Source organism: Bos javanicus, chromosome 19 (assembly GCF_032452875.1).
Source record: "Bos javanicus breed banteng chromosome 19, ARS-OSU_banteng_1.0, whole genome shotgun sequence".
In the NCBI taxonomy this organism is placed as follows: Eukaryota; Metazoa; Chordata; class Mammalia; order Artiodactyla; family Bovidae; genus Bos; species Bos javanicus.
Window position 1 is genome coordinate 19,392,218 of NC_083886.1, and position 18,790 is coordinate 19,411,007.

The 18,790-nt window shown below is 36.2% G+C and overlaps 2 protein-coding genes across 3 annotated transcripts in view; one reads left to right on the forward strand and one right to left on the reverse strand.

Moving 5' to 3' along the window:
• The first annotated feature begins 293 nt into the window (after positions 1–293).
• On the forward strand, positions 294–7,804 carry TEFM (transcription elongation factor, mitochondrial). The gene is made up of 4 exons (XM_061390451.1): positions 294–398; positions 1,269–1,732; positions 2,841–2,990; positions 6,959–7,804. The coding sequence occupies exons 1-4, from the start codon at positions 368–370 to the stop codon at positions 7,394–7,396; spliced, it is 1,083 nt and encodes a 360-aa protein (XP_061246435.1). The 5' UTR covers positions 294–367; the 3' UTR covers positions 7,397–7,804.
• A 1,287-nt stretch (positions 7,805–9,091) lies between these two features.
• Positions 9,092–18,790, reverse strand: part of ATAD5 (ATPase family AAA domain containing 5) — a 36,147-nt gene continuing 26,448 nt past the window's right edge. Inside the window, exons 17-23 of one of the 2 annotated variants that reach the window (XM_061390449.1) lie at positions 18,484–18,577; positions 17,450–17,514; positions 14,371–14,551; positions 12,598–12,779; positions 11,232–12,097; positions 10,489–10,644; positions 9,092–10,356 (exon numbers count right to left, since the gene is read on the reverse strand). In XM_061390449.1, the coding sequence (XP_061246433.1) occupies positions 10,278–10,356; positions 10,489–10,644; positions 11,232–12,097; positions 12,598–12,779; positions 14,371–14,551; positions 17,450–17,514; positions 18,484–18,577 (1,623 nt within the window). In that variant the 3' untranslated portion in view covers positions 9,092–10,277. Of the gene's footprint in view, positions 10,357–10,488; positions 10,648–11,231; positions 12,098–12,597; positions 12,780–14,370; positions 14,552–17,449; positions 17,515–18,483; positions 18,578–18,790 lie in introns of both variants that reach the window. The other variant, XM_061390448.1, reaches the window with a different exon arrangement.

An 18,790-nucleotide genomic window follows, 5' to 3' on the forward strand; every position in this document is an offset into this window, starting at 1 on the left:
GGGAGGCTCCCCAAAGGAGGGATCTTGCCAACTACAAGCTAAAACCGGCCCAGGCGTTCTCTTCCCAGAGATTGGGCTGTGCTGCTTTCAGGAGCCACAGTGGGCGAGGCCGTTTTCCGGATGCAGAGGAACGAACCTACGGCGCAGCTGGCAGCTGCGGATCCTGGCACTACTACGCCGGCGGAGTCTGCATCGAGGCTCTACGAAGCGACTGCCCACAGCCCAGCTGGAAGCCCCTAGTGGCGGGCCGGAACGCCGCTTCCGCCGGAACCTTTGACAGGCCGGGCGCTTTTGGGCGAAGCACGCAGAAACCGGAATTCCGTGGGGGAAGACTGGACCGTTGGAACCTAGTGCTTTAGCGTGGAGGATGACCGTCCCTAGTCTCCTCTTGGCGGGAGGTAGGGTGCCTGGAATACTGGATGAATCTGCCGTATGCTTTTAGCGCCTGGCGTATTTACCCTCTCAGGTCCCGTGTCCAGGTCTCCCTCTTGGAGACCCTGCCGAGAAGAGGGGGCGGTTCTGGTCGCCGAGCCTCGGAGCTATTGGGATTCCTTTCCCTGGGTTAAGGGTCCACGAGCGACTCCTCGGACTGGGCTGAGGGCAGAGGGCAGAGGGTTCGGTGTCTGACAGCTGCTTGCTTACTTCTGGATGCGTTATTGTCCTGTGGCCGCAATGTAAAACTTTCCCTTGGTTTTACAGAGTTGCTCTTTGTATGGGTTTTCTTCTTTGTAGACTTATGGTAGAAATCGTGAAAAGCGTACGAAAGAAAATAAAAACCGCTCTTAAATTTATCACTCAGCTAAAATATTTCTTGTAAACGGGTAAATTTTAGTTTTATTTTAACCGCTCTGTGCGGCTTTCGGGATCTTAGTTCCCCGCCTGGCCTCTGGCAGTGACAGCGCCAACCACTCCAGCGTCAGGGAATTCTCTAAAATTTAGTTTTATTTGATTCCACTGGATGAGAAAGAAACTAGTGAAGATAAATATTGTTTAAAATATCAGCTAATTGCAAAAAGATTTCTCTAAGGTTAAAATTTTTAAAAACGTTAAAAAGTTGGAAATAATCGTTTTAAATACATGCTTCTTGTTGGACATAAGATTTGTATGTAGTAAAATTTGAGTTTGTTACCCACAAAAATCAGCCTATATCTCTTATGGATAGTTCTTAAATTATGGGAAAGTCCGTATCACTTTGCAAAGGCCCTCTTTAGGCCACAACACTAAAAGGAACTATGTCTAACTTAAATTTTGCTAAAATTTTCTTTTAGGGAGATGGAGATGTTTTCCACTTCCATTAGCGTCATCCTTATTCCAGGCCCTACATAATTCCTGCTGTCGGAAAGAATCCACTGCACCAAAGAAAATCATTCCCCATATTGATTTTTCTGATGAGACTGCAAAGGAGTCTGGAAAGACACTTGACAAGCTCTTTTCTTCAGAACAGCAGGCTTCCATCTTGCATGTGTTGAATACAGCATCTAATAAAGAACTTGAAGCTTTCAAATTGCTTCGTGGAAAAAAGTCCTTCAATATTGTAGAACACAGAAAAAAGTTTGGACCATTTCAGAATTTGGAGAGTTTAATGAATGTGCCCTTGTTCCAGTATAAAATCACCATTCAAGTTTGTAACTCCATTCTTAATCCAGAGACTGGAGGGAAAAAAAAGAAGTTACAGGAAAGTCGGCTCTTGAGAAAGCTCATCAAACCAGAAATAGGAAGAGAGAGAGTTAAGGTACACTGTTTTCTTAACATCTCTTTTACTGCCTAAATATTTGACAACCTATTTGCAGAGTACTATTCTGGGCACCAAGACAGGGTTCTTCTGGCAATTATAGTTTACTCCTGTGGACCCAGGGATACACACATAGACAATCTATTTATAGTTATTCTCAAAGACATGAAATGTACAGGTAGTAAATTGGCAATTTAGTGGAGAGAACTGTGTGTTGGGGAATGTTTACTAGAACTCAGCCTGGATCCTGGAGAGAGAGCTACGCTAGTAGGAAGAGAAAGGCATTTTAGGAAGATAGGATAGTTGACGTAGAGAAGTAGGTCTGTGCAGGACTTATGTAGGAATGTTGAGTTACCTGGCTGTTTTCGTTTCCTCCTTTATTCCACATATCAATTATACTCCTATTGCTTTTAATCTGTTTGTGCTTCTCACTGTGACTAAGATTCTTAAAACTTTGTAGTGTAACAGGTACCTAATACAGATCTTTCTCCCTAGTCTAGCCATCTCCCACCCACTTTTCTCACAGCTGTCCGTGTCCTTTCTGAAATGTACATCTGTTACACCTGAATGTGTATGCTTTGGTGACTCCCAGTAGCTCTCAGGATAAAGGAAGTTACTTTCTGCAGAAATCTGCCCATCCCTCTGCCCTTTCGCCACTTGCATTCTTTAGGACACTGTCTGAGAGGTGTCAGCCTATATCTGCAGACATCTGGGTGAAATAACTTCCTGTTTACCATTTTACTCAGTCTCCTAGACCTCCAGCAAGTCTTCCTGGCCATTTCTCCTCTCTACAGTGTAACTTGTATGGTGGTGTTTCTTATAATGTAGGGTCATGTCCCTTGTTTCCCAGTATCTAGCACATTCCCCAGCAACATGTGAATATCTGAACACCTGCGTTGAGCTAGGTGCTGAGAACAAGTAAAAGTTCTGTCTATAAACTGACTACTGCTGGTTACCTTTTAATGATAACTACTCTTTAATAATTCTTAGTTCATAAACTAAATATTATTTCTATCACATAAACTAATTTGGATTTCTGAGTTTGTATCTTAAATCTTGTCTTTTAAAATGTTCACACTTATAATTAAACCAGGCTTTTTTGTTTCAGGCAGTTAATAGTATTGTATCCATTGTTTCTGGTACTCGAAGAATTGCCTGGGCTCACCTCGATCGTAAATTGGCAGTGCTGGATTGGCAGCAAACCGAATATTGCCAGTTGATGAAAGGATCATACCTATCATCTGTCTATTTAGAAGAGGTAAGGCATTTGCATCTCCAAATCCTGACCTGCCTGGAGCTCCTTATGAATCTTTTAGTCCTAAAAGGGATGAAATAAAATAGTAAGGATGGATTTTCTTTGGGTACTTACTACTCACCTGTTCCTATTGTGTTTTCCATCGCTTGTTTCTTTAATTTTTAAAAAATTTATTATTTTTTTGGCTGTGCTGGGTCTTCACTGCTGCGTGCAGTCTTTCTCTGGGTGCGGTGGGTGGGCCTCTCGTTGCAGTGGCTTCTGTTGTTGCAGAGCACAGGGTCTAGGTACTCACGTTTCCATAGTTGTGGCCCACAGGCTTCGTTGCTCCACGGCCTGTCGGACCTACCTGGACCAGAGATCAAACCGTGTCCCCTGCACGGGCAGGCGGATTCTTAACCACTGGGCCCCCAGGGAAGTCCCCACTTATGATCTTTTTAAAAACCTAATAATTTATTTAAAGAAATACCTTATGAATGAAAGGTAGATCCTGAGAAAATCAGGGGTAAAGTATACTGTTCTCAATGTTAAGAAACTTCCGTACTATATTTATAAAGCTTGTTCTTCACACAGTTATTTATTGTCTCATCTGAGTCTTCAGAATCTGGTGAGATGGGCAGTAATGATCATTCTGATCATATCTGTAAAAACTGGTTCAATCAGTCATCTGACGTGATTCAGTTCAGTTCAGTCGCTCAGTCGTGTCCGACTCTTTGCGACCCTGTAAATCGCAGCACGCCAGGCCTCCCTGTCCATCACCAACTCCCGGAGTTCACTCAGACTCACGTCCATCGAGTCAGTGATGCCATCCAGCCATCTCATCCGCTGTCGTCCCCTTCTCCTCCTGCCCCCAATCCCTCCCACCATCAGAGTCTTTTCCAATGAGTCAACTCTTCGCATGAGGTGGCCAAAGTACTGGGGTTTCAGCTTTAGCATCATTCCTTCCAAAGAAATCCCAGGGCTGATCTCCTTCAGAATGGACTGGTTGGATCTCCTTGCAGTCCAAGGGACTCTCAAGAGTCTTCTCCAACACCACAGTTCAAAAGCATCAATTCTTTGGCGCTCAGCCTTCTTCACAGTCCAACTCTCACATCCATACATGACCATAGGAAAAACCATAGCCTTGACTGGACGGACCTTTGTTGGCAAAGTAATGCCTCTGCTGTTGAATATGCTATCTAGGTTGGTCATAACTTTCCTTCCAAGGAGTAAGCGTCTTTTAATTTCAAGGCTGCAGTCACCATCTGCAGTGATTTGGGAGCCCAAAAAAAATAAAGTCTGACACTGTTTCCACTGTTTCCCCATCTATTTTCCATGAAGTGATGGGACCGGATGCCATGATCTTCGTTTTCTGAATGTTGAGTTTTAAGCCAACTTTTTCACTCTCCTCTTTCACTTTCATCAAGAGGCTCTTTAGTTCTTCTTCACTTTCTGTCATAAGGGTGGTGTCATCTGCATATCTGAGGTTATTGATATTTCTCCCAGCAATCTTGATTCCAGCTTGTGCTTCTTCCAGTCCAGCGTTTCTCATGATGTACTCTGCATATAAGTTAAATAAGCAGGGTGACAATATACAGCCTTGATGAACTCCTTTTCCTATTTGGAACCAGTCTGTTGTTCCATGTCCAGTTCTAACTGTTGCTTCCTGACCTGCATACAGGTTTCTCAAGAGGCAGGTCAGGTGGTCTGGTATTCCTATCTCTTTCAGAATTTTCCACAGTTTCTTGTGATCCACACAGTCAAAGGCTTTGGCATAGTCAAGAAAGCAGAAATACATGTTTTTCTAGAACTCTCTTGCTTTTTCCATGATCCAGCAGATGTTGGCAATTTGATCTCTGGTTCCTCTTCTTTTCTAAAACCAGCTTGAACATCAGGAAGTTCACGGTTCACATATTGCTGAAGCCTGGCTTGGAGAATTTTGAGCATTACTTTACTAGCATGTGAGATGAATGCAATTGTGCAGTAGTTTGAGCATTCTTTGGCATTGCCTTTCTTTGGGATTGGAATGAAAACTGACCTTTTCCAGTCCTGTTTTCCAAATTTGCTGGCATATTGAGTGCAGCACTTTTACAGCATCATCTTTCAGGATTTGGAATAGCTCCACTGGAATTCCATCACCTCCACTAGCTTTGTTCGTAGTGATGCTTTCTAAGGCCCACTTGACTTCACATTCCAGGATGTCTGGCTCTAGGTCAGTGATCACATCATCGTAATTATCTTGGTCATGAAGATCTTTTTTGTACAGTTCTTCTGTGTATTCTTGCCACCTCTTCTTAATATCTTCTGCTTCTGTTAGGTCCATACCATTTCTGTCCTTTATCAAGCTCATCTTTGCATGAAATGTTCCCTTGGTATCTCTAATTTTCTTGAAGAGATCCCTAGTCTTTCCCATTCTGTTGTTTTCCTCTATTTCTTTGCATTGATCGCTGAGGAAGGGTTTCTTATCTCTTCTTGCTATTCTTTGGAACTCTGTATTCAAATACTTATATCTTTCCTTTTCTCCTTTTCTTTTCTCTTCTCTTCTTTTCACAGCTATTTGTAAGGCTTCCCCAGACAGCCATTTTGCTTTTTTGCATTTATTTTCCATGGGGATGGTCTTGATCCCTGTCTCCTATACAATGTCATGAACCTCAGTCCATAGTTCATCTGGCACCCTATCTATTAGATCTAGTCCCTTAAATCTATTTCTCACTTCCACTGTATAATCATAAGGGATTTGATTTAGGTCATACCTGAATGGTCTAGTGGTTTTCCCTACTTTCTTCAATTTAAGTCTGAATTTGGTAATAAGGAGTTCATGATCTGAGCCACAGTCAGCTCCCGGTCTTGTTTTTGTTGACTGTATAGAGCTTCTCCATTTTTGGCTGCAAAGAACATAATCAGTCTGATTTCGGTGTTGACCATCTGGTGATGTCCAGGTGTAGAGTCTTCTCTTGTGTTGTTGGAAGAGGGTGTTTGCTATGACCAGTGCATTTTCTTGGCAAAACTCTATTAGTCTTTGCCCTGCTTCATTCCGTATTCCAAGGCCAAATTTGCCTGTTACTCCAGGTGTTTCTTGACTTTCTACTTTAGCATTCCAGTCCCCTATAATGAAAAGGACATCTTTTTTGGGTGTTAGTTCTCAAAGGTCTTGTAGGTCTTCATAGAACTGTTCAACTTCAGCTTCTTCAGCGTTACTGGTTGGGGCATAGACTTGGATTACCGTGATATTGAATGGTTTGCCTTAGAAACCAACAGAGATCATTCTGTCATTTTTGAGATTGCATCCAAGTACTGCATTACAGACTCTTTTGTTGACCATGATGGCTACTTCATTTCTTCTGAGGGATTCTTGTCCATAGTAGTAGATATAATGGTCATCTGAGTTAAATTCACCCATTCCAGTCCATTTTAGTTCACTGATTCCTAGAGTGTCGACATTCACTCTTGTCATCTCTTGTTTAGTCAGTGGCAAAGGTGATTGAGTCTAGGCCAGTCATTCCAACCCTGTACGCTACCCTAGAATTTTTTAAAAGGTAAATAAGACAATTTTGTCCAGTTTTAAAGGCAGTCGAGATCTTAGGGATTATGAAGCCCATTGCACAGATGAAGAAACTAGTAATTAGGAGGATTAACTGGCTTGTTTTAGCTCAGCTTGTTCCTGCTAGAACCATGAGTAGAACTTGGCTATCCTTACTCCTCCATAAATCTTTTTCAGTTACTTCAAAATTGTCAGTGGCAATATAATGGAAGTTACGTGGGACAGAGATGGAGGCCTAAACAGTAAAACTCAGTGAATTCTTTCTTAATTTTTGGCTGCACTGGGTCTTCACTGCTGCATATGGGCTTTCTCTAGCTCGCACGAGCAGAGGCTGCTCTCTAGTTGGCGTGCTCAGGCTTCTCATTGCGGTGGCTTCTCGTTGCAGAGCGTGGGCTCTAGGATGCATGGGCCTAGTTTCCCTGTCCACTTATTTTACCTTTTTCTCTTCCCAAAGATTTCTTCAATCATTTCAAAGATGCCTAAAGCTGACTTCTATGTTCTGGAAAAAGCAGGACCTTCATTTCAGAACCCGTCTCTGTTTCCTGTGCTGTTACATTTTCATATGACAGAAGCCATGCTGTACGCCTTACTGAATACAACGTTTGCCCAGGATGGTCATCATCAGGTGCTGAGCATGAATCGAAATGCAGTGGGGAAGCATTTTGAGCTGATGATTGGGGACACACGGACTAGTGGAAAAGAGGTGGTGAAGCAGCTCCTCTCAGAGTCTGTACTGAAAGATGAGCCTCGGGTATTCTTCCCACCAGAGAAGATAGTCCGCTACAGACAGATGTTTTCATCTACTGAACACAACAGAGTGGAGGAGTTATATGATTCATTATTACAAGCTATTGCCTTCTATGAACTGGCTGTTTTTAATACTGAATCTTAAAATTCTGAGGTTAATATGTTACATGCTGTTAATATTCTATGAATTTATATTTATTAGCTCCTAAGTTGTAAAAGCAACTGTTTTGAACATCCATGTTAACGGAGAAGAAAGCACAAGTTTGAATGTATTTAGATGTTTAAAGTCAGACTTTTGGCTCTTGAATGGTTTATACAATAATAAACCGAGGCTAAATCAATAAATATGAGATCCTGTGCCTTTCAAGTTTAAGTGTTAAAAAATATGATGTTCCTTAAACATCCAAAACGGGAAACAGTTATCTTCCTTGAAAGGCAAGTGCCATCTATACGAAAAGATTTGCATCATTATCATATTGTTAAAGTAAGGACTAATGAATTTTCTGGATGGTGCTTATCATGGGAATAAAGCTAAATATAATCAGTAACACAACTTGTGGAGTCCTCCTCTTGCTCTATGAGTACAATGTGGTTTGATGGCTTCAGAAGGCACTCTTCATCAGCTGAATCTATTAAGCACCAAACAAACATGTTTTGTTTAACAGGCTGTCTTTTTCGTTGCTGCACTATGTGGCATGTGAGATATTTGATCCCTGACCCAGTGTCAAACCTGTGCCCCTTGCAGTGGAAGCATGGAGTCTTAACCAGTGGACCATCGGGGAAGCCCAACAGGCTCATTTTAAAAATTTTGTGCAGGTTCATTTTTTAACTTTGAAATATTTTACTCAATAGACCATCTTCTCAGAAAAGTAGCACTTAATTTTTTCCCCCATATCTCTCCATTTTGCTTAAACTCAGGCCCTCCTTATATCTCACTTATACTGAACCCAAGTCACCCTGATGTCAAAGCATTAAATCTTTTCTTTCCTTTAAACTAAAAGTGAAGTATACTTTGAAAAAAAAAATCCAAATAATCAGATATCTATAACATACAAGAATGTCCTCCCTTCCAGCGCCTCCAACTCCCTAGGCACTTTGATGTGCACTCCAGACTTGTAGCCATGCACACTGTAAAGCTCTATGTGACTGTATACAGAAGCATCTCCACCTGGAACTGTTGCAGATACCTCCAAGCATAGGCCTGAAACCATTCTTCCTCTAGACTACCTCGTTTGCCACTGTGTGGTACTCGTAAACAGCTTCACCAGCCATTCAGTTGGTCAGGCCAGGTGGGTGGCATTCTACTTCTCACATATTTCTGGAAATAGCTGTGGTGAAAATGTGTTCAAGTTAGACATTTAAAGGATAAGACGCTAAGTACTGAAAAGTCATCAAAATGTAGTTACTTCTATCACAAAAGTAAATCTTAAGTCTTACAGTATTATCACCTTTAAGAACTGAGCAAGTATTTCCTCAAAATATGCTAAACCTGAAAAAAGAAAAAGCTATTCCCTGCGTCCATACTAGGGAGGAAAATGCTTCTTTCATTTCTTGATTTTTGGTCATTCAAATACAATTCTATGGAGTTAATTTTACTTTAGCTCCTCAATTGATGAGAACTGTCAGAATTTTCTAATAACTAAAGACCAAATTAACTGGTAAATGCTCTACAGGTAGTGGACTCTTGTATTCAGTAGAAAAAATAAATCCATATACTTAAAAAAAAAAAAAAAAGTGCCTTAGATCGTATTCTCTTTTGTATAGGGACAAAACCTGTAAGATAGAGCCTATATCCAAACCTATTCAATATCCATACTACCCAGATGATTTCATCTGGAACGCCCATTTAAATATTGCATAGTCTTACCTTTAGCCTTTAATTAAATCAATGTACTAGCAATATAAGAAAAGATATATTGAACAAATATTGTAAGAGGTAAAAACATTTTGTACACAGGTATATGTCTATGTTTTTCAACTGTAGAAAATTAGGATCCTTACCTTTTGAAGTGAAAACATAATTCTCCAGATAATGTAACTGAATATTAAGTTAATATATAATATAAACACTTGAAATAGGAAACTATTTTCAGATACACCTGATTATCTGATTGTAAAAATGATTTTACATGAAATGTTGTATATTTTAAAATCTTGTAATTAAAAATAGATACTTTCTCCAAAAATATAACCTTAAGTGGAAATGGCTATCATGTAGAAATCCTAGAGTAGAATCCTTTGTTACAGTTTAAATGAACAGCAGTTTATCCAGAATATTTATATTAATATCTTTATGAAATAAAACATCAATGATGTAAAAATACAAGAAAAATGTACAAGACAAATTATTTGAGTTATCAAAATATACAAGATACCACATTTGTACTGTTGCTACAAAAAGATTTATGAAAACTACAGTTCATAATCTTGATTTCACCTTCTCAGTATTCAGTGATTCACATGGTAACATATCCTGGACAGCACACTAAAAATAAATTTATCAGGAAAAACTTACTTTTTGAAAAATGACACGTAATTTCTTTCTTTGGAAGTTTTCTTACTATTGTCCATGCTATTTCATATTCTGGATTGTGTAAAATTGATGATTTTTAAAAAGATCATCACCTGGGTGATTCACATTCACAATTTGACAGGGTGCTGACACTTGGTTGGAGAGAGGTGGATTGAGGGTCACAAGAAAGGGAGAAGGTGTAGAGTAGTTTGGCATTGAAGCACCTTTAGGAATATTTAGGGAACTCTACCTTCTAGAAACAGCCCACACACATATTCCAACAGAGCTAAATCAGGTAATAGAAAAAAATACAGAAAAAAAATACTACCATAATTATAAATATAATTTGTAACTCCAATTTTTTCATCTTAAATATTTACACACTAATAAAAATATACAAATAGTCTGTTTTAAATGTACATTAAGAGAAATAAACACTTCCATGAACATCAATATAAAAATTTATCTTGAGAGCCACATGAGACTCCGTAGAAGGCATCGTTAATGTAGAATATTAAGGGAAGTCAGCTGCCAAAGTGTTCATAGTCTCTTTTGAAATGTTAAGATGAATTCCTTCAAGATAGTGCAGGAATCTGTCAAAATTACAAGGAAAAATACAATTTAAATATTAATATTTCCATCAGATAAGAATATTTCCATCAGATTAGAATATTTATCAATCTGTAAACAGCTATGTCAAGTGTTCTTTTTATAACAAACTTTACCTTCTTTTACTTTTTCCTTGTTCCTTTAGCTTCTCAGTCCTACAGATGTTTCGAAGAGTTGGCAAGTATTCAATTATACTAGCTTGTCTATTACCCAGGTTCAGAAGAGATCGGCTGGAAAATACACTTTTGATGACTGCTACCCTCTGCCAAGCACTGCTGTAAATTAAAAGTATTACATTACCTTTTGATTTTTAATGTCCAATAAAAATGCAACAGTCTCAAACACAACCAGCTTCTGGTCTCTACTCCACCCTGATTCTAGTCTAGAGAAGTGAAAGTCACTCAGTCGTGTCCAACTCTTGCGACCCGATGGACTGTAGCCCGCAAGGTTCCTCTGTCCATGGGATTCTCCAGGCAAGAATACTGGAGTGGGTTGCCATTTCCTAGTCTAGACTAGATTAACTGTATTCCAGATGAACCTCCTGTACCATTTTCAACACATCAGTCACTTCCGTACTGAAAAGACTTTCTTGGTCACCTGCTGTCTGCACAGCAAATCCAGACCCCTTCCCTGTGATCCAAGAGTCTTCCAAATCTACTCCCCCTGCCTCCAGTCTCTTATTACTTCTCTTCTCAGAAATCAGGCCGGTCTCCTTAACTGTCTCCTTACAAGCTACAGTATTACGGGCTTACCTAATCAATAAAGCCCAGCATTTCAAAATTAGTAAGAGAAAGAAACCAATAACTTCCCCTTTTTTACCATTTATTATCGAAAAATAAATAGTAAACAGAAGACTTACTCTAAATTAGCTGCAGACTGACTGAAGCGTACATTGTTGCGTCTTTGAGAAATATAAAAAGTAAGCTCTTTTGTGGGATCTCTTCCTAATTTCTTGCAAGAATTCAGCGACTTCTCCAGTGCTTTTGAAATAGCAGAAGAACATTCAGTAAAGCTGAGAGCTTCTACAGCCGCCTTTATTTCTCCAGATCTTTGAGAAGTCCATCCATCACTACTCTCGAGACTAAACTCATCACAAAGTCCACTTTTAACCTTTCCATTTGTCCAACCAAAATCATCTTTACCAAACTCCCTTTGTTCTCGTACATCCATCAGAAGGGCATCTAGGAAGGACATGTTGTCCATGAACTCAGTGAGAGAATTTAAACAGTGAGAAACAAGGACAGAACACTTTTTTTCTGCTGGTGTTGTAGGAGGACGAGGAATAGATTCAACGTTTGACTCTAGACATTTGTTTAGTTTCTTTGTCTGTGGATTGCTTTCTTTATCTCTGGCTTTCCTTTCTTCTAAATTTGACGAAGATGCAGAGTAAAGACGAATACATTCATCAGAAATGTCCAATTCACTGTCAAATAAGTCACTATCATCTAAAGTCACAATCTTTTTCTTATGTTTCTTTTTTGGTGGCTTTTTCAAAGGCTTCTCTCTTTCAAAAGGTGTCCCAGCAAGACATCTCATGTTTTCTGCTGCTGCACTGGTGTTCACATTTATTGATGAAACAGAAGAGTTTTCTGCTTCTGGAATGATATCAACAGGTAGTGGTAGAATGAACTCAAGATTACTATATAAGAAATCCACATCCTGCATTTGGAATTCTGTAAGAAGGTGGATGAGCTTATGCCATTCTTCCTTTGTTCTGATTTTGTGCTGAAAAACAATTGTGAATGAAGAAATGTTATAATAGTACCTAGTCTGAACATTTTTCTACCCATATGAATAGTGTCATTCCTATCTATCTTCAAAGTTATGAGTCTCTACCCTTCATAATTTCATTAACTTACACTTCCTTAATACATCAAAACAGTATTATGAGTCTAAAAAATTAATTTGGAGTGTTAAATTGAAGAATTAAATTCTCTAATTGTCAGTATACACCCTAATTCAATAATTAGCAGTTCATTTGTTTAAAAACTACTATTCTGAAACTTTTTAAATCTGAAATATCTCTAAGTTCTATATTCTATAATATATATTTAAAGCAATGCCTATGCACCATTTGTCAAAGTGGTACAATGTGTTAAAATTAGCAATCTGAAGCCTATAAAAATTATTGGTAAATTACAATTAACCTTAGATTCAAAAGACAGAAGTGAGTGTTGGGAAGATGAAAAAGAACATAAATATTCCAAACCAGACAATGAAAATACCTTCAAAAATGAAAATAAGTCTTCAGATGGGGAAAAAATGTTCTTAAGGCCAAACAAGGTCTCAGCACAACCAGTGTCACATTTGGGAAGGTCTGTTGGATTCCTTTTTGTATTTTTAGTGTTATTTTTGGAATCAGGGTCATCTTCAGAACAAACAGGTGGTACATTTCTGCTATTTGCTCCTAGAAAATTAGTAAAAGAAAAACTGAGTATCCATATTTTTATCAGACCGTAACAAGCGATTATTTAACATCCAAGATCCTTTGGCATTTTTTTCTACCTAATCCTTATTGTGTTATTCTCCATCTGTGTATCTAATTCACAAAGAGAACAATACAAACATTATTTCTACATAAATTTAGTGGGGGTAGGATGTGGGGTGAGCTTACAAACAATCCAACTGAAAAAAGTGCAAGGACACACAAATACCTAATAAACTCATAAAAAGATTTACAATTTCACCAATGATCATGAGATTAAGATATTCATTTTTCACCTTTTAAATTGGGAAAAATTAAAAAGACAATCACTGCATAATTACTGAGAAACTGAAAATGACTTAAATGTTGCCTAGTAGGTAATGGTTAATTATGTTACATCCATTTTATATTACAGAATAGCATGCAGTTGAGAAAAAGAGGGCTGGAACTATATACTGACAATAAATTGTCAAGTAAAAGAAAAGCAAAGTATTTAACTATACATAGTGCTGGTAATTCTGCTAAATAAGTAGGCAGCAGTATTTGTATATGCACAGATAAAGGTCCAACAGTAGCTATCTTTAAGAAGCAGGGAAGCTCTTTTACTTTTTATGTTATTTATTTCTCTACTGTTTGATTTCCATTGAGTGTATATCTGTGTGTATGTATGTGTGTTTTTAAGACAGGATGAAATGCATTTAAGATCTTCAAGAAAATAAATAATGTTAAAGTTCTTGGTACTGCATTTTATATCCAGTAATATGGTGATAGTTATTAACTATTTTGTTTATAATATGACACTTCACATCTTATTTATCATATTTACTTCTAAGAAATAGTGAAACTGTCAGCTTAAATTGAATTATTAATAAATACTTGAATAACATATTAAATTCTGAACTAATTGAAAAACTGATAAGGGATTAATATAACAGAACTTCACCTTTTTAAAATTTAAACATTAGTATATTTTCCAGAGCAAGATCTGTAACTATAGAACTGTGACTATGGAGCATGGAAACCACAAACTATGAACTTCTTCACGGAAAGAACCATGTCTTATTCATATAAACACAGGACCTGGCATGGAGTAAGTCCTCAGAAAATGTCTGTGACTTGAATTAGGTAACAATGACTGAAGATTGATAAGAAATAAAGCATTTTTGAAATAACAGAATTCTTAGGAAAGACAGGATTATAGGCTATTAAAGAAGCTAACAGGGAAATTACAATACAGCCATCTAAAAATAATTTATATATGGAAAAATCACCAACATTTTTAATAGGTGAAAAAAGGAAGCTGCTAAATAATATAATTCTATTTATTTTTAAGAAACCATATGTTTATAAATGTACAAGTAACCATTTGTTTCAGATTCAGTTTAATTGTAAATACCCACATTTAATGCTTACCAAACTTTCAGGAACAAAGTTGATGTATATATGTTTATTTTAATATTGACACGATACCCCAATGCTTAAAATTTTTATAATTTTTCAAATATTTTGGTACAGCATATATTTTAATATAGAATCCCATAACAGAAATTTCCTTTCTAACAAAGTAACTTACGACAAAGAGATAATGGCCTTTCTTCTAAAAATCCACCTCCACTTCTAATCCAGAACTGTAAGTAAAGGATACTTTTCCTGATATCACAAGTATTTGCAGTTAGCAATGTTACAAAATCCTTTACATCAGTTCTGAAATTTTCAGTCAAGCAGATCATCTGTAGGTAGCTGGCAACATTTAGCTGGGGTGAGGGGGAGGCGAGGGGTAGAAAGGGAGAAAGAGAGGAAAGAAACATGGTCAACTGCAGAGTTAACAGAAAAACATCAATACTCTAACAAAAAGCCAAATTTCACTAAAATTTTAAAACATCTTAATTCTTATTGAGAATGATTGAAAAATATAAGGAAATATGTTACCAAATTAAAAGCATCTATATATACTGCTTTTATTAACTGTATACAGTCTGAGACAGCAAGACTGTATCTTGTTTTTTTTTTTATGGGACATTCTCCAACCTGAATACTAAAGACAATCTTATTAAACCTTAAGACAATCCCTTAGGATCAACGGTACAACCTGATGGAACATTTACAGCCATTAAAATGACAAATATGAATACTATACTATACAGGAAGAAAAATACTTACTGTGTAACTTTTGAAAACCAGACTTAGTAAATTATGTCAATGCATACATAAAAGAATAAATGTATGTAAATGAGAAATAAAAGAAAAAATTTAAATACATATTTGTTAGTAGTAAATGTATAATGTTTACTTTTAAATTTTATTTTGTACAATTAATTTGCTATATTTTTTGTAAAACAATATAATTCTCTTCTTGTTTACGGAAAGCTTTTTACCTTGAAAAGCTAAAACATATAAAATTATATTCACAGTTCACAAATATTACAAGACTACTAGCATTTTTACATTATAATAAACAAGACAATTAAAAACATTTTTCCCCATGGTATCTTTGACTTTATTCTATATATATGTATTATTCTTGCACACATCTGGGACTTCTTCCCACAGACCAGGAATTCTCCTTTCAATAACAAAAGAGTACTTACTATAAGACAAACCTTGCCATAAATAATAGCTGTAAGTTCTATAATCAACTTAAGAAAATATAAAAAGCTAATTATCTGAATGAACAAGAGAATAACCAAAGGCAGAAGAAAATGAAAGGGAAATCAACACTTGGACAAATGAAATGGCCTTGGGTGAATCCCTACCACACCTTTGAAAATTGATTCTTGACTGAGTGCAGGCTGTAACAGTGGCAGCTAAAACTCACAGCAGCTAGAAAGTGAGGGGGAGGTCCACAAAAGTAGACAAACGGAAATCCTAGCTATAAAGAACCCAAATCACTGGCTGATGCTTAAACTTCATGTGCGTGAGCTTGTCTTAAAGCAGACCGCTAAAACTAAAATTCTGAAAAATTTTAGTTAAAAAAAATAAAGCAAGTATTCTGAACAGAATACTTGTTCAGAGGAACAAAAAAGAATCCAGAATATATATATATATATTCACAATGTACAATATATCATTCACAAAGTACAAGATAAAAATCTAAAATTACTAGACAAAAAAATAGGAAAAGTAACCAATACCTCAGAGGCAAGACAATCAAGTAGAGACTGATCACAAGATGACAAAGCTGGAATTAGCAAGAAAGAATTTTAAAACAGCTAGTAAAACTATGCTTAAGGAAAACATGCTTATAATGAACAATAGGAAATTTCAACAGAAAAATAGAATACATAAAAAGGAAGTAAAAAGAACTTGTAAAACTAAAAATTAATGTAATATTAGAATAAAGATTTCTGTTGATGGACCTCATGGAAAAACTGAGATGGCAGGAAAAAAAAGGTCAGTAGACTTGAAGATAAATCAATATAAATCACCAAATCAGAAGTATAAACCGAAAAAAAAAAAATTGCGGGAGTGGCTTGGGGAAGAAACAGCACATCTCAGTGACATGGGGGTCAATGTAAATGTCCAACCTTCTTATAATTAAATCCCCAGAAGGGAAAAAGAGAAAATGAAAATAAAATAAATTTGGGAAAATAAGACTACAAAGTTCCCTAATTGGAAGAATGATATATAATTAAGGATAATAGATAATGAAGAATCACAAGCAGGATAAATATGAAGAAAAATAATACCTAGGAACATCACAAGAAAACTGCTGAAAACTAAAGTTAAAGAGAGGATCTTGAAGGCATCTAGAAGAAAATGACACATTACATATGGGGCAGAAACATTAATTTTAAAAATCTGTTCAAACTGCTGGGACATAACAGAAACAGTGGTGATCAAAACACAGTGAAATGACATGTTTAAAGTAATGATGGAAAAACTGAAAGACATCTAATATAATCCACTGCCGGCAGACTTCTTCTGTAAGAATTGCTAATGAAGTTCTTGAGGCTAAAGAGAAATAAAACCAAGGAAAAACTCAGATCTTCATACAGAAATTATGAATATACGAAATTACACAGGTAAACAAAAACTTGATTTTTTACCTTCTTAATTTCTTTAAAGTATATATGATCAGCTAAAGCAAAAAACAGAGCATTGTATCGAGGAGCTTATAATGTATGCAAACACAAAGAATTTGAAAATTAAAGCATAAAGTTTCATAACAGACAAAACTAATCTGAGTTAATACACATTAGAATAGTGGTTATCTCTGGTGGAGAGGGGAGTGCTGACTAAAAAGGGCCCAAGGGAACTTTTTGAGGTGATTTTGATCTGGATAATGAGGTGATTTTGATCTGGATAATGAGGTGATTTTGATCTGGATAATGGTTATATGGATATTTATCTCTGTTCATATTTTTCAACTTGTACTTAAGTGCAATTTTAACTGTATGTAAATTTCACCTTAAAAAAGCACTGGTTACTATGAAAAAGAACTAAAGAACACTGGAGTCTAGTAAAAATTTGCATATTTGAATTTTGAAAAAAAAAAAAAACTTTAAGTTAAAAAAAAAAAAATCAGAAGTCTCCTAAAACTCAAAAATGTTAACATACCCCTTAAATAGTCAAAATATAGATAAATATTATAATAAATTACCTGTTATATAATTATGATATATAATTTATGATCATCAAAATTCAAAGCTTACCAGTGAAGGAGTATTAAAATTAATTTCTTCAAAGCAGCCATCAAACATTAAACTAAATGTTGGATCTGTAGTGAAAAAACATATTTTTAAACATTAAAACCACTAAGGTACTTTCTCTAGTCATACGTTTTCTATGAAAGTATTCTATATTTCATCAGTAATGAAAACATCATACAAATTATAAATCATTAAGGAACTGAATTTCTACCTTGACCTTTTAAACTACCAAGTCACTTGTAATTAATATGATTTTAACGATATTTTTAGAGTACAATCATTAACTATTAAATGGGCCATTAATTTCTGGGTAGAGACTAACACAAACACATTTTCCTACAAAAATCCATAGTAGAGACATTCTGAATATCTGCAATAATATTAAAAATATTATAATACAATATACAGAATGAAAAATATTGCATGAAATTTTAAAATTAAAAACAAAATTCTAATTATAAAGAAAAGGGGACCAATTCTGTGAGACTGATGATGGCTGACTTCAGCTAAAATATGCAATTAATCCATACGGAAACATTATCAAGGGCTAAGGAATGGCCAAATTTAATATTAAGGAACTGGAGAAAGGTTAGGTTCCATAAAAAATTCTGACCAGTAAATGAGGTTTGGTGACCTAATTATAGGTAAGAGGAAGAGATAAAGAGAAAGATCTTTTCCTTCCCAAAACCCCTTCACTGGCTTGTCCATAAATTTCTTTATCTGTGTAGGCTGTTGTTGACATCCTAAATATCTAACACCCCAACACAGTAATTCAAAGTAGTACCCATTTTTTAAAGTCATTGGTATTTGCAAGTTAATATATTAAGTTTTATAATTACTCAAGGCTGCAAATCAATTGCAAATTTGAATAATTCTTAGTTGATTAATAAAAATGATCTAGAAGCCTCCTCTTTAGGAAAAAACAACCAATTTAATTCGCCAGCAGACTTCTAAAGCAACGTATCTAACCAAAATTAGAAGCTTTCCCCAAATATTTTAACCGAAAGTAATTAATTGTAAAATCACTGGTTACCTACCACTTGTTGTAAGGATTACAGGTCTTTTCGTGGTTGCCATGAATGTTTTGATTGCATTCAAAAATCCAGCATCTTCTTCAAAAATGACATCAACCTAAGAATAAAATGGTTATTAGGATACTGACATAGTGAGTAACAATACACTTACTTGAATATCAGTTATGTATACACAGTAGATACATTATATGTCAGAGACAAAATTTATGAATTTGTAAACACTGTGAATTCACACCACGCTTACAATGTCTTACACTATTAAAAGAGTAAATAAATTGTCAAACATTAAAACCAAAGAAATAATCACCTA

What these genes read in the sequence shown, in the direction of transcription:
- TEFM (XM_061390451.1), top strand. Translation starts at nt 368, where the DNA reads ATGACCGTCCCTAGTCTCCTCTTGGCGGGAG. An exon ending in TAGTCTCCTCTTGGCGGGAG is followed by an intron (nt 399 to 1,268) that starts GTAGGGTGCCTG and finishes ATTTTCTTTTAG; the next exon opens with GGAGATGGAGATGTTTTCCA. An exon ending in TAGGAAGAGAGAGAGTTAAG is followed by an intron (nt 1,733 to 2,840) that starts GTACACTGTTTT and finishes TTTTTGTTTCAG; the next exon opens with GCAGTTAATAGTATTGTATC.